General features: G+C 34.5%; 1 protein-coding gene across 3 annotated transcripts in view; it reads right to left on the bottom strand.

The window, feature by feature from the left end:
* The window catches only part of LOC138698086 (poly(A) RNA polymerase gld-2 homolog A-like), an 80,921-nt gene that overhangs the window by 20,922 nt on the left and 44,636 nt on the right, over window positions 1–15,363 (bottom strand). For all 3 annotated transcript variants that reach the window (XM_069823791.1, XM_069823789.1, XM_069823790.1), the window contains one exon: window positions 9,794–9,962. In XM_069823791.1, the coding sequence (XP_069679892.1) occupies window positions 9,794–9,962 (169 nt within the window). The remainder of the gene's footprint in view (window positions 1–9,793; window positions 9,963–15,363) is intronic.

The following is a 15,363-nucleotide window of genomic DNA, read 5'->3' as shown; positions in this document are numbered from 1 at the left end:
AAACGTCTGGATTTAATGTTCCTAATTATGTCAGGTGAAGAATACAATGCGTGCAGTTCTGTGTTGTGTAACTTTCTCCATTCTCCTGTAACTTCATCCCGCTTAGCCCCAAATATTTTCCTAAGCACCTTATTCTCAAACACCCTTAACCTATGTTCCTCTCTCTGAGTGAGAGTCCAAGTTTCACAACCATACAGAAAAACCGGTAATATAACTGTTTTATAAATTCTAACTTTCAGATTTTTTGACAGCAGACTGGATGATAAGAGCTTCTCAACCGAATAATAACACGCATTTCCCATATTTATTCTGCGTTTAATTTCCTCCCGAGTGTCATTTATATTTGTTACTGTTGCTCCAAGATATTTGAATTTTTCCACCTCTTCGAAGGATAAATCTCCAATTTTTATATTTCCATTTCATACAATATTCTGGTCACGAGACATAATCATATACTTTGTCTTTTCGGGATTTACTTCCAAACCAATCGCTTTACTTGCTTCAAGTAAAATTTCTGCATTTTCCCTAATCGTTTGTGTATTTTCTCCTAACATATTCACGTCATCCGCATAGACAAGAAGAAGCTGATGTAACCTGTTCAATTCCAAATCCTGCCTGTTATCCTGAACTTTCCTAGTGGCATATTCTAGAGCGAAGTTAAAAAGTAAAGGTGATAGTGCATCTCCCTGCTTTAGCCCGCAGTGAATTGGAAAAGCATCAGATAGAAACTGACCTATACGGACTCTGCTGTTTGTTTCACTAAGGCATATTTTAATTAATCGAACTAGTTTGTTGGGAATACCAAATTCAATAAGAATATCATATAATACTTCCCTCTTAACCGAGTCATATGCCTTTTTGAAATCTATGAATAACTGATGTACTGTACCCTTATACTCCCATTTTTTCTCCATTATCTGTCGAATACAAAAAAATCTGATCAATAGTTGATCTATTACGCCGAAAACCGCACTGATGATCCCGAATAATTTCATCTATGTACGGAGTTAATCTTCTCAAAAGAATATTGGACAAAATTTTGTACGACATCAACAAAAGTTATATTCCTCGAAAGTTACCACAGTTGGTTTTGTCCCCCTTTTTAAAAATAGGTACAATTATGGACTCCTTCCATTGTTCTGGTACAATTTCCTTTTCCCAAATAGCAAGTACAAGTTTATAAATTTCGCTATATAATGCACTTCCACCCTCTTGTATTAATTCTGTTGGAATTTGATCGATACCTGGAGACTTGTACTTTTTCAGATTTTCTATCGCAATTTCGACTTCTGAAAGCATGGGTTCGGGTATAAATGGCTCAGCAGTTTGTATTTCAATTTCGTCCTGATCATTTCTATTTGGCCTATGTACATTTAGTAGTTGCCATAAAAGAAATGGATAATCAAGACAAATTAGAACTAATAAAAATTGAAGTATGGAAAAATCAACAACATTTCAAAATCTACAGTGCCTATAACCCACCTAATAATCCCCTTGATCTAACTTTGTTTGATATACAACCTAAAACTATCATAATTGGTGACTTTAACGCCCACTCCCAACTTTGGGGCTACGATAATGTAAACCAACCTGGAAAAATGATCATGGACCTCCTAAATACTACAACTGCAGAACTTATCTACAGAAAAGAAGATCCCCCTACTTTCATTCATTATTCTGGTTCTGGTACAAATCCAGACTTATTACTAGTAACATCAGATATCCATCACGAAACCAAGAAAAAAATAATTGAAGACCCTGAATCTGGCCATAAAGTCATCATTGCTTCTATTCATCTCCACCAAAACCGAAGAAAAGAACCCTACAATAACAAAACAACATGGAACTTTAAGAAAGCGAATTGGAAACTATTTACAACAGAACTCGACGAACACCTCAAGGTCAACACAGCACTAATGGAAAATACAAACTCAGATAGATTGAACAAATATTTCTGTGAATCTCTTCTTAAAATTGCAAAAAAGCACATTCCACGAGGAAAACCAAAAAAATACACCCCATTCTGGACAGAAAACCTGAATTTATTGGAACAAGATAGAGATAAAGCAAGAACCAAAGCAGAACATAGCAAAACACCAGAAGATACTCAAGATTGGAGGAAGAAGACTGCCATTCTTAAAAAAACAATCATAACAGCAAAAAAGAAATGTTTCAATAAATTTATTGAAAATATTAATTACAGAACCGATAGCGCTAAAACATATAACTTTCTGAAGAATATTTCCAATACACAGGAAAATACTAGCCAACCTATTATTCATAATAACAAAACACTAACAGATAGTAGAGATACAGCAAACGCATTTAATAAACACTACTCAAACTCTCACAGATTGCATCCCAATACCAAAAAAACTGACAAATTTATCAAAAGAGAATTACATAAAAATAATAAAAACAATATTACTGGTACAAAACCTGAAATATTTCATCAAAATTTTACTTCCAAAGAATTAACTCTAGCTTTACAAAATTTAAAAACCAAGAAATCTCCTGGCCCCGATAACATTCATTCCCAATTTTTTAAACATCTGGAGGAAAAAGCCAAGTCTGTACTTTTATCCATTTTCAATTTATCATGGAACACCTCAGTTCCTGCAGCTTGGAAAAAAGCAATCATTGTACCAATTCACAAAAAAGGGAAACCTGCTCATGATATTAGTTATCGACCAATAGCACTATTAAGCATGATAGCAAAAACCATGGAGTCCATGATCTCCAACAGATTAACTTGGTATTTAGAATCCCAAAATCTTTTATCACAAAGACAAGCCAGCTTTCGACAACTACACTCTACCAATGAACAAGTCATACGCCTCGGCCAAGAAATAAAAGACAGTTTTAACAAGAAAGAAGATACCCGGCTCCGGAACAATTTTTCCCTCGAAATTATTCAGGGAGTTATACCTGAAATCTTGATTTGCATAATACACGTCACTGTTCGTTAACAGAAAACCACAATTTAAGTCACACGGAGTCAGTGTGCACTCGAAGTTGGTTGCTTGACGGTTGTCAGCCCACTTTGAGGTCTGTGGATATAGAGGGAAAAATTGGATCGGTGTCGGTTAGAGTTCCTGGGTAGCTCAGTGGTAGAGCGTTGGTACGTTAAACCAAAGGTCCCGGGTTCGATACCTGGCTCCGGAACAATTTTTCCCTCGAAATTATTCAAATCAACTTTACAGGGAGTTATACCTGAAATCTTGATTTGCAAGAAAGAAGATACCTTGGCAATATTTATTGACTTTCAGCTAGCATATGACTCTGTTTGGAGAAATAAATTATTACTAAAACTCCAGAAATTAGGTATCTCCAGCAATATGTTCAGATGGATATCAGAATTCCTTAGTCAACGATTCATTGCCACTAAATTCAATAACTCACTTTCTAGTTACAGACAAACATATTGAGGTCTACCTCAGGGTGCTGTCCTCAGCACAACTTTATTCAATATTTATATAAATGACTTACCCTCCCTATTAGAGGAATCAAACATGAAAACAGCACTATTTGCAGATGATATAGTTTTGTGGACTTCCGGATCTTACAGACATAGAGACAAAATTCAGAATTCTGCTCTTAAAGCTCTAAATCAACTACATGAATGGAATACATCAAATTTGATGACACTCAATTTAAGCAAAAGTAACTACCAAATATTTTCACTTGGTAAAAAGAAAAAGAGAATTCAATATCCAATACAATGGCCAACACCTTCCTAGGACTTATGAATCCAAATATCTTGAGTTATTTTCGATAGTAAGTTAACATGGAGCAACCATTTGAAATACATTTCTGAAAAAGCTCGTAAAAGATTCTCCCTTCTAAAAAGACTAGCAGGAAAGAAATGGGGATGCTCTAGGAATACTTTGAACACTACATGCAAAATGTTTATACAGCCAGTGCTGACATACTGCGGAGAAATTTTAATTACTTTACCTTTCATAAACGAAATAGAATATGTTCAAAACCAAGCTCTCAGACTCATTACTGGTGGAATCAAAACAACTCCAATAGATTCTATGAGATTCCTCACTAATATTAACAGCATCAAAATGACAATAGAAGAAAAAGCACTGATTCAATATGAAAAACTTATTAGATTACTAGGAAACAATTGGCATTCATACAGTCCTCTCTGTAGATTGAAAACTCAAAAAAGTTTCATAGCCATTGTTCAAGAATTAAAACAGAAAATCAATATCCCGAATTTAAAAGAAAACCTACAAATCAAACCAAACCCTTTAACTCTATTAAATATGGAATATAATCTAAATTTAACAGAAGAAATACTGAAATCAGAAGTAAACACTGAAATACTAAAACAATTGTCTTTAGAGATAATTAATATTAGATACCCTCCACAAAACAGGCTTCATTTATACACTGACGGATCCTTGATCTCCAGAGAACAAGCAGGTGTTACGTGCTGTCTCTTCCCACTTTATAGATCTCTTGGGTATGGAACAACAAGTTTTATGAAGAAATCATTGCAATAAGTGAAAGTCTCAGGAATCTTCTATGCCAAATCAGTAAATCTAATCTCAGTTGGGATACGCATATTAAATATACATGTAAGAAGGCATTCTCTATTCTCCATTCACTAAAAAGATTGTATCATTATCCATCTAAATTAAAACAGACGCTGGTACAGACACTCATTCTACCTCACTTCGATTATTGCGACATTTTGTTCAGTGATCTCAGGATTGATTCCGCTCAGAAACTACAGCGTGTTCATAATGCGTGCGTCCGCTTCATTTGTAATGTTCGATACTATGATCATATCTCACCTTCTTTCAAGAAGTTATCATGGCTTAGGTTACATGAGAGGAGAAATCTGCACTCACTTTCTCTCCTATATCGAATTATGCACACTTCATCCCCCTATTATTTATTCGCTCGTTTTCATACTCTTTCTCGCTATCATAATATTAATACTCGATCACAACGCGATAACACGCTAGAAATTCCACTTCACACATCATCTCTGTATTCCTCATCTTTCACTGTTGCTACCTCTCGTCACTGGAACTCTCTGCCGCCTGAAGTCAAGGGCTGCCGAACATTGAAATCTTTCAAATCCAAGTTAGAAAATTATCTTATGACGAGCTGCCAAACTAACTTACTATTATGACAAGTGTTGTATTGCATGTTTCCACGTATTCACATTTTTTTAAAATGTTCTAGTGATATTTAACTTATTTTATATTTTTGTTTTCATATTTTCCGATAACTGTATATCTCTAATGTGATAGGTTGAGCTATATATAATCATAATTTTCCTTACTGTGTGTACTTAAAAATATTGTATTCATTGTATGCTTTGTATTGCACTATTTTATTACTACTATTAGTATTATTATTATTATTATTATTACTATTAGGCCTGTTATTATTATTATTATTGTTATTATCATTATTATTATTATTATTATTATTATTATTATTACTATTCTTATTTATTATTATTATTATTATTATTATTATTATTATTATTATCATCATCATTATCATCAATAATTGTTTTATTTTTTTATACTTTGTATGCCTCATGTATTTTTGACCTGCTGTTCACATTTTATTATGCTTTTTTCTTTCTTTCTCTATGTTATATATTATGTCTGATTTCTTCTTACTTGTTGTTTACATTTTATTATTATTATCTTGTTCAGTTTTGTGTGTAAAATTGTAGTGTACTTTGTAAATTTGTAGTGTTTTTGTAACGCAGTTTTTACTCCTGGTTGAGTGTTAGAGAAGGCCGTATGGCCTTACTTAACTCTGCCAGGTTAAATAAATCATTATTATTATTATTATTATTATTATTATTATTATTATTATTATTATTAAATTTAAAAATGCAGTTATATTGTCAGACTCCAAAGCAGCTATTCTATCAATAGTCTCTAAGCACACACCTTCATCTCAAACAGCAGAAATAACTAAAATGCTCTCTCAATTAATATCACTCAATAAAAGAATTGTATTCCAATGGATACCATCCCACTGTGGAATCCTGGGAAACGAGAATGCGGATGCTTTAGCAAAGAAGGGCAGCACTGCTACTTACAGACCTGTTACTAAATCTACATATTACTCTGTGAAAAGATTTATTAAATCTACATATTTAGACTTCAACAAACAAAATTTGATAACACAATCCCATGGGAAAAAATGGAACCTTCTGCATCAAAATCCACAGTTAATTCCCGATTTACCACGAAAATCGTCTGTAGCTGCATTTAGATTGGCAACAGGCCATGATTGTTTGGCCAAACACCTGCATAGAATTGGAATATATCAGTCCCCTAACTGTCCATTGTGCAACTCAAACCAAGAAATGGATTCGGAACACCTCAAAATCTGTGCTTCAGTGGCTGGTCATGATAATATCTTTGAAAAATATTGGAGTGCAAGAGGTCAAATGACTTTATTGTCAAACGCCTGGCATTAGAAAACAACAACAACAAGAACAACAACAACAACATTTAGTAGTTGCGCAAAATAGTTTTTCCATCTGTTTAGAATTGATGGAGAGTCTGCAAGCAAGTCACCATTCTCATCATTGATCACGTTTACCCTTGGCTGATATCCGTTCTTAAATTCCGTTATACCCTTATATAAATCTCGAAAGTTTTTATTCTTACTATTTGTTTCTACCTCATTCAGTTTTTCCTTCAAGTAACCTCTCTTTTTATTCCTAAGTGTACGACTTGCTTCCCGTCTTTCATTTAAATAATTATCTCTCTTCTCCTCAACTGGATCCTGTAAAAATTTCAATTTTGCCTGTTTCCTTCTTTCTACTACCATGCAACAATCTTCATCAAACCACGGTTTCTTTTGCTTAGTTTCATAATAACCTATGCTCTGCTCAGCTGCAATTTTGATATTATCTCGGATATTGTCCCATACACTATTAACATCTAATTCTTTCTCAACTTCGTCGGAACTTTCTAAAGTGGCAAACCTATTCGAAATTTCGACCTGATAATTTTGCTTAGCTTCCTCGTCCTTTAATTTCAAAATACTGAATTTAGTAATATTAACTTGTTGCTCTACTCGCTTGGCTACTGATAATCTTTCTCTTAATTCTCCAATCACCAAATAATGGTCAGAATTACAGTCTGCACCCCTGAAAGTTCGAATATCTACTATACTAGTATGTCTCCGTTTATCTATCAAGATGTGATCTATTTGGTTGTGTGTCAATCCATCTGGAGAAGTCCAAGTATATTTATGTATATCCTTATGGGGGAATGTTGTACTTTTGACAATTAAATTTTTCGATGTGGCAAAGTTGACTAATCTAACGCCATTGTCACTACTAATTGCGTGTAGGCTCTCTTTTCCAATAGTTGGTCTAAAAATATCCTCCCGTCCTACTTTAGTGTTGAATTATCTCCCAATAAAATTTTCATGTGATATCTAGGGAACTGATCAAAAGTATGTTCCAACTCCTCATAGAAGCTATCCTTTATATGGTCGTCTTTCTCTTCTGTAGGGGCGTGAGCATTTATAACTATGATGTCGCACCATCTACCCTTAAGTACTAAATATGATAAATTCGACCTTTTTTACTGCTGATTTTATTCTTTTATGAACAAAGAATCCTGTTCCTAATTGGTGATGATTGTTTCCTTCCCCATAATACAACAAGTAATCTCCTATTTGTGATATGCCATTCCCATCTAACCTAACCTCTTGTACTCCCACGAAGTCTATTCTATATCTAGCTAGTTCTTTTGCTACTAAAGTTACCCCTCCTGTTCTATAAAGACTAGTTACGTTCCAAGTGCCAAATCTCAAAACCTTATTCCTTTGCTGTGGTCGTGCCAGAGAATCAGTCCTATTCCGAGGCTTATTGTAGGGATTCGTAACAAGCTGTTTTTTACGGTGATGGGTTGTTAGCCCTTTGCCCAACCCCAAGCTGGAGGACCACCCCTTATCGGCTGTCCATGACTGCTTATTCAATATATTCGCAGCTACCCTCCATATCTGGAGGCCGTCTCCTCTATCCGCAACCTGAGGACACGCCATGCTGTGGTGATAGGGACCCACAATACATTACAATACAATTATTACTGTAATATCAATTTGAAACTAGAATTAAAAAAATGATTGATAAAAAAAATAAATTGATGTAACAGCCACAACAGACCAAAGAGCATAATGTTTGAGAGAAGCAGAGTAAGAAATACAGATAATGAAATATTCTTGAGACCTGAAATATAGTGTAACTTGTATAATTACAAATTTCTCTCTCTCTCTCTCTCTCATTAAGAGAGAGCAATTAGTGTTTAACATGAAAGAATAAATTAAAAGAGATAGTTTGTGATATCACATTCTACTAAACACTACCCATAAGAAAAATATTAATTCTCCTCAGATTTACCATGAATGTAAAGGCATATTTTTATATGAATAAAATACTTCATACACAGCACAACTCCACACAGATTCTGACATATTGTGGTGTCATTTGCACTTCTTTCATATTCTACAGAAAGGCCATGATATACAGTGCGTTCGTAACTTGGCCGGACCATTCCACGGCATTATATAACACAACAATAAGAATTTACATCTTGATTACACAACTTTTAACACTGCATCACTTCGGAATATGTATTGTAAGACTTTCCTGTGTTAAATTTCGACGTATCTCGTTTACATGTTTCGATCTATTTATGGGTCAGAGTTCTGAACTCTGAAGATGACCCATAAATAGGTCGAAACATGTAAACGAGGTATGTCGAAATGTAACACAGGAAAGTCTTACCATACATATTCCGAATAAGAATTTATTACAGTTCAGAAATCGATCTGATACAGACTTGATTGCATGCTTGTTAGTTTTTACACGACTTGCATGAATGGTAGAAGTGTCTATAAAATTTCTCGTCAATTGACGACCTGTGCCACGGAACGGTCCGCCCGAGCTACAAATGCACCTATATAAATGCATTTGTCTTCCAGGTCCTGTTTCCCATAATAAAATCTTCCACAAGCACTTGCAAAGAAATGAAGTTCATTAATAGCGTGTTTTTCTTTTTTTAAAGAATGTATACTAAATATCTGCAATGACCAGATTCAAAGTTACAAGCATGTGTTTCTGATTATGCTTTGAAATGGATTAGTGTTTTTCACATACAAGAAACTGCGAGCACAATATTAAATGTTTCACTAATATTTGAAATGAAATACAGTACAAGAATGACAATTATTCTTAATGTGTTTAAGGCAAGGTGCATTACAGAGTAAAATGCAACGAAATTCTTAAACCATTATAACCTAGTCACAGTTCTACGATTTAAAGCACTAAATTTTGGTTAGTTAATAATTTTCTAACTGTTCAATTCTTACTGCATTCCTTAAAATACTAATGCATGTATTTTTTCATTATGTCACTAATTAACCCTCTAACAATCATTCTTCTTCTATCTTATTCTGATCTTCTGTCTCAAGAACCAACTTGAAAGCCATACAGATTTTGTCAGAAAGAGAATTCAATGCAACCATATTTCAAGCAGAATTACACACCAAAAGAATTAGCATCATCATAACCATAATCACTATTATATGGACATTCCAAATACTTACGTATTAATGTCCTGAAATGATTCCTCGAAATCTGTATTTCAGCAATTTTTTAAAGAAAGAACATGTGAAGTTGTAAAAAATTGAAATAAAGAATCATTATGTAACTAAAAAAATTCTACATGATAAGAAATAAAACCTAAAATACATTATGCTTACTTGTTCCAAGCTCACTCACCACAGCGTCGCAAATACTTCAATATCTGTTCAAGATGACCAACAGCTTCATTGCGCTGATCCATTTCAGCATGTCGCACAAGAAGGCACATATCCACATCACTATTGTCACTTCCAAATCCATTCATGGTGGAACCGACCAGGTACAGTCCATAGCGCGGAAATGATGACTTCAGAAAACATAAGAATGTTTAGAATTTAGAAATTCGTTCTGTGTAAAATTACAACTTATAATCTCATTAAAGTTTTACTATTAATATTCAGCTGGTAACATCTATTATTGAATAATGACAATAATAATAATTATACTATGATAATGAGATCACCAACTTATCACGAAAACAGAGAAATCATATAAAGTCGTGTCAGAATGTTTAAAAAAGACAAACAATTGAGGTACATACTTCGAATCATTATTGTTTGCCTCAAATCATTTTCGCATTTCATGAAAGAAATAAGTACAGATTGAAACAAGAACATATATAAAATAATTTCCTCATATTCCATACTGGATCCAAAAATAACATTTGATGTAAGAGTCTCTTCTAGTTAGTCCCATTTATTTCCACCTCTGCTGAGTTTATTTTAGATTACAACACGTTACATTACATCACAATATATTATTTGAGCTGATGGATAAGCCTCTAAGACAGATGCGGGCAAACTGGTAATCATGATTACATCCGGTAGCAGGGAGAATTCTGACGTCACGTTCCTCCCACCGACTTCCACCCCCTCTGTAAGCGACCCTTAGTTGATGTGACTGATTATTTTTGCGATATTGAATACTCATTCTAAGTAGATTGGGAAGAAAGATTCTTCTGTTGTGCTCACGGAGAAAAAGTGATATGCTTACTATGCAACAAAATCGTCATAGGAACGCACAGAAGCAATATATATATATATATATATACAGACATTAGATACATATCATAAGAATCACATCTTAATTACAGGTAAATAATCGCAGTTTGAAGTTTAATACCTACACAATAAGCTAAAATAATAATATTAGCTAGATCATTTTTCTGTTTTCACAAATTAAAAAAAAAAAAAAATTCGCTCTATCTTTTCTATTTCTCTCTATTTCAATTTATAGGATCGGAACATGCAGAGCAGCTTGAAAAATTAAAAACCGAAATATTAAGTAGGCTAACCAGAATAGAGAGAAGAAGAATGTCTTGACTGAGTTGCATAGGAAGTCGCACAATCATTGAAACCTTTTAGTGATGGGGAATTTGTTAAAACATGTTTAATAAGTGTGGCGAGTGTTATATCTCCTGAACAAAAGGAGCAATATGAAAACATTAGTTTGTCTCATCGTACTAACTATAGGGAGAAGAATAGAAGATATTTCATATCTGGTACATGAGCGATTAAAATCTAGTATTTCCCAATTCATAGTGTATTCAGTAGCTTTAGATGAAAGTTCGGACATTACTCATGGATCTTAAGGTAATTATCATTTATTTTTATATCAACTTCTTGTAATAAAATGTGTACAATTAATTTAATTGTAAAACATTGATGAGAGCATGCTTAACACACGGCAGAGATAATCTGTGCTGATACCTTATATTATGTTTCTCTATATGTAAAGTAAGTCATTATAAAGCAACTCCTCCTTTGTAAGTTCATATTGCATTAAAAGGATCAAATAAAATTATCCAGTGAGTAAAACAGCTGGAAATCAAGTTATCTGACAAAAGAATTTCATTGTAAGAGAAGATAAACGAGAAAGGAAAAAGCTACATTATAGTAAATCTTTAAACATACAAAATACACAATACATGTACCCTCAATTGTGGGTATTCCAAGTATGGTTCACTAATTGAAAAATTTCTAAAATTATCTTCTATGTCGAAATTATATTTCTGCAAATACAAAATGGAACATTTATCTCAGTCAGTAACAGAAACATACATTACGTACACCTTAGATAATTTATACATTGTATCTTGAAGCAAAAGTTGAGCTTAATGTTGTTATATAACAAAACTGAACCTAAATGCGGTTTGTTTTTCTCAAGCAGAATCTTTTAAGGAGGAAGCCTATCCGTAAATTTTAACTGATGGTGTATAATGTCTTCAGTGGCAGCCGGCGAGGCATTCTGGTGGTGGTGCCAAAAAAATGGTTGCATGCAAGTCACCCGAGTGAAAGATAATAATCACAGCTCAAGTTTGCATTATGTTAAATAAAACACATTAATTAAACCAGCTATTTTACCAGGCGTGCAGTTAATAATGCATCTAGTAACAGTTACAAAAACATTTCCGAAACTTATAACGAAATTTATAAATTCAGATAATGCAAAACTTTCTCAGTATTGTTAAGTCAAATACAAATAACTTTTAGTAAAATTACTGGCAAAAACACACGAGATGAACAATGATATAGATAATAAATGAACACGTTTGCACTTCATTTGAACAGGCTGATGAATCCAAGGCAACGCACAGTGGGCCAGAATTCAAATCTAGTGGGAAAAAATTAAATAAGTATGAAATATAATTTTAAATGATTCTGTTTTACTAAATAATGATTTCTAAGAGCTTATGGAATAATAATAAGCCAGTACGGAATTGTTATCCGTAGTAATGAGCTATGAGTGCGAGTTTGAATAACTATTTCATGGAGCCTACTAGGTACTTAATTATATCACTTGTTCTTTTCGTGAACTTATAGTTTCCATTATTCTCTAATAGGAGGAGTCATCGTCCTCCTTATCTTCCTTCCTCTTTCTCTTCCTCCTCTTCCACCTGCAGCTGCTCTTCGTCCGCTTCATCATCCTTCCCCCTTGTCACACGCACGTCTTCACTTGTACTGTAAGTATGGAGTTCCTTCAACATTTGTCGCACTTCAGCGGGAAAGGAATTCTTCTCATTTTCTTAAAACGGATAAGTACTTGATATGATAGGATCAGGAGTTACAAGAAGATGATTTAAGATATCCTACATTGTTTGAATTCGTGAAAATTTTCTTGAATAATTTTCACAGTACTTTCTAATGCTCTAATTTCTAGCTTCTTGGGCTTCTTGGGAAAACCTATAGGTAACACTGCACATTGTATTTACGTTTGGTGACGTTATCTATTAAAAATTGTAATGCTTTCTCTGGTGTATATGGTCTTGGTGAAGTTGGAGATTTATTATAGGCTATCTTATACTTTGATGCCTTTTTTGGAGTAATTTGTGGTGATTTGTTGTAGAACGTATGTTGCATCTCTTTTCCCTGAACCCCGCAAAGATAATTGAGTATCTAGAACTAATTCACTTTAAGAACGCTGATCTTTCAGAGACCGTACCCTACATGTTTAATTCTTGTTTTCATGCCACTTTCTTCAAACAATTTTTGAGGTCTACCTACTCCTGAAACGGATGGAATTAAATCCTGGACATTTGGCGAGTTTTTATTTATTATAGAACTCTTTGGGGAATTTTGATATTTTTTTTTTAAATTGGGGACACATGAATTAAAGTGAAATTTTAATGGCAAGCAGAGTAATTATCTCATGCCTCCATGTTAAATTTTGTACCAGTGCACTTTATTTGAACCAGGTACCCAGCTTTGAAGTCGTTAACCCTGTGAATTGACAGTGTATTTAGTTCCCCTGTTAAAAGTTTCAGGTTTTACTAAAATATTGACAATAATTTATTAATGGAGAGAAGAAAGAGTCTGGAGTAATCAGCCAGGGATGTGGGAAAAGTCGAGGGAAGGGAGGAGGATATCCGTGATCCATTGATTTCACTACCCATTCCGAATCTTTACGCAAAAACCTGTCCTTTTTCATGGAGCACTGTTTCAAGCGTTTTTCTAAATTACTTCTAAATGTGCGCACAACTTTTTCGACAAACCGTATAATATCCTTGGAACAATGTTGTATTTCTAATTTTGTCACTACGAAATCAGTGAGAATTAAGTCCATCCAAGTCACAGTGGACTGGATATGGGGATCTACCTCTGAAATAAAAACACAAAATAAGAAAAAGGCAAGCAAACGCAAGCAAATCTTAACTTTTGTAATAAACTGTAAGGATTGCTTTATAATCTGGTGTAGATTTTAAGGTGACACCTGGTGCAACATTTTTTATATCTCTAATTTAAAATGAAGTAAAGACATAATTCCGCAATATTTTAAAGCTATGTTTAACGCATCCCTGGCAATATTTCACGTATGCAATTAAAGTACGAATAATGGAAATAGGAAGTACGAACCTTCTGTTAAAATTTCCATCACAGAAAGACACTTTTCTCCACATCAACAACACACAGATCACCCTCACATCACCACCGCCATAAACCGTCTGGCGCTCGCCGCTCGGGTTCTTACACTTAGCGACTTTTAGCAGCCAGCCCTGTTGGCATTTCGCTCGGTATAAATTGATCGCATACAGATTTATGAAGATCAGTTTTAGTACTTCGAGACTATATAGCGAGAAAATGTTATTTAAAACATGCAAAAATTGAATATTTTCCAGCTAGATTTGAATTCTGGCCCACTGTGCAGCGGCCTGAATAACACATGTTCACGTCCTGCGCAGATCTCATGTATTGTTAACAAAAGCATCAACACTAGAAACAGTATAGTGATATTTAGTTGCCGCAAAATAAAACAAATATTACACAAAATTAACAAATAGTGTTACATAATATGAAAAAATATTTATCTTTCTAAAAAGAACCAGTCCACACCTGTGGAGTAACGGTCAGCGCGTCTGGCCGCGAAACCAGATGGCCCGGGTTCGAATCCCGGTCGGACAAGTTACCTGGTTGAGGTTTTTTCCGGGGTTTTCCCTCAACCCAATACGAGCAAATGCTGGATAACTTTCGGTGCTGGACTCCGGACTCATTTCACTGGCATTATCACCTTCATTTCATTCAGATGCTAAATAACCTAGATGTTGATACAGCGTTGTAAAATAACCCAATAAAAAAATAAAAAGAACCATGACTAACTATCACTGAATTCAATATAGTTAAATGGATAACCATTTACACATTCAAATCCAAGTTGTGTGCATTAGTTTTGAATGGTAACATTACATTAAGATTTGGCGCAGAACTTTGTGTGTTTGTAAAGTCTGCGCTTTAATGTGTCCAACAACCCTGCCATCTAGCGAAATCTCTGCATTACTGCGTTCTAGCGGGTGGATTGTTAACTACTGAGTCAAATTGAATTCAGCTCGGTGTCGGCCATAAGAAACACATATAAACTAGAATCAGTAGAATCGAAAAATCGAAAGAGAATTGGAGGACAAATTTAAAAGGTACGCAAAATGCGTCCTTGCAAGGGGTTGGGGGCTGTACAAAACTAGATATGTGAGCTCCAAGCCTGTTGGCCACTAGTCTCACTCCGGGTTACGCTGCTCCACTGAAGGAGCTCTAGAAAATTTTGAAGGGTAAGCAGAAGAGAATCAGTAGCCTTTTGTACAGTGTTATATGGACGCAGACAGTGCCACACCGAACTGGCTCCAACGTTTGGAGAAAAGCTGCAAGAATGCATCCCGATCTGTGCGTGGGCTCGTTCAGATGAAATACGAATAAAATATGTAGAAATAAACAATTACGATG

The sequence above is a fragment of the Periplaneta americana genome, chromosome 4 (genome assembly GCF_040183065.1).
Source record: "Periplaneta americana isolate PAMFEO1 chromosome 4, P.americana_PAMFEO1_priV1, whole genome shotgun sequence".
Lineage (NCBI taxonomy): Eukaryota > Metazoa > Arthropoda > Insecta > Blattodea > Blattidae > Periplaneta > Periplaneta americana.
This window is presented reverse-complemented; position numbering and strand designations above follow the sequence as displayed.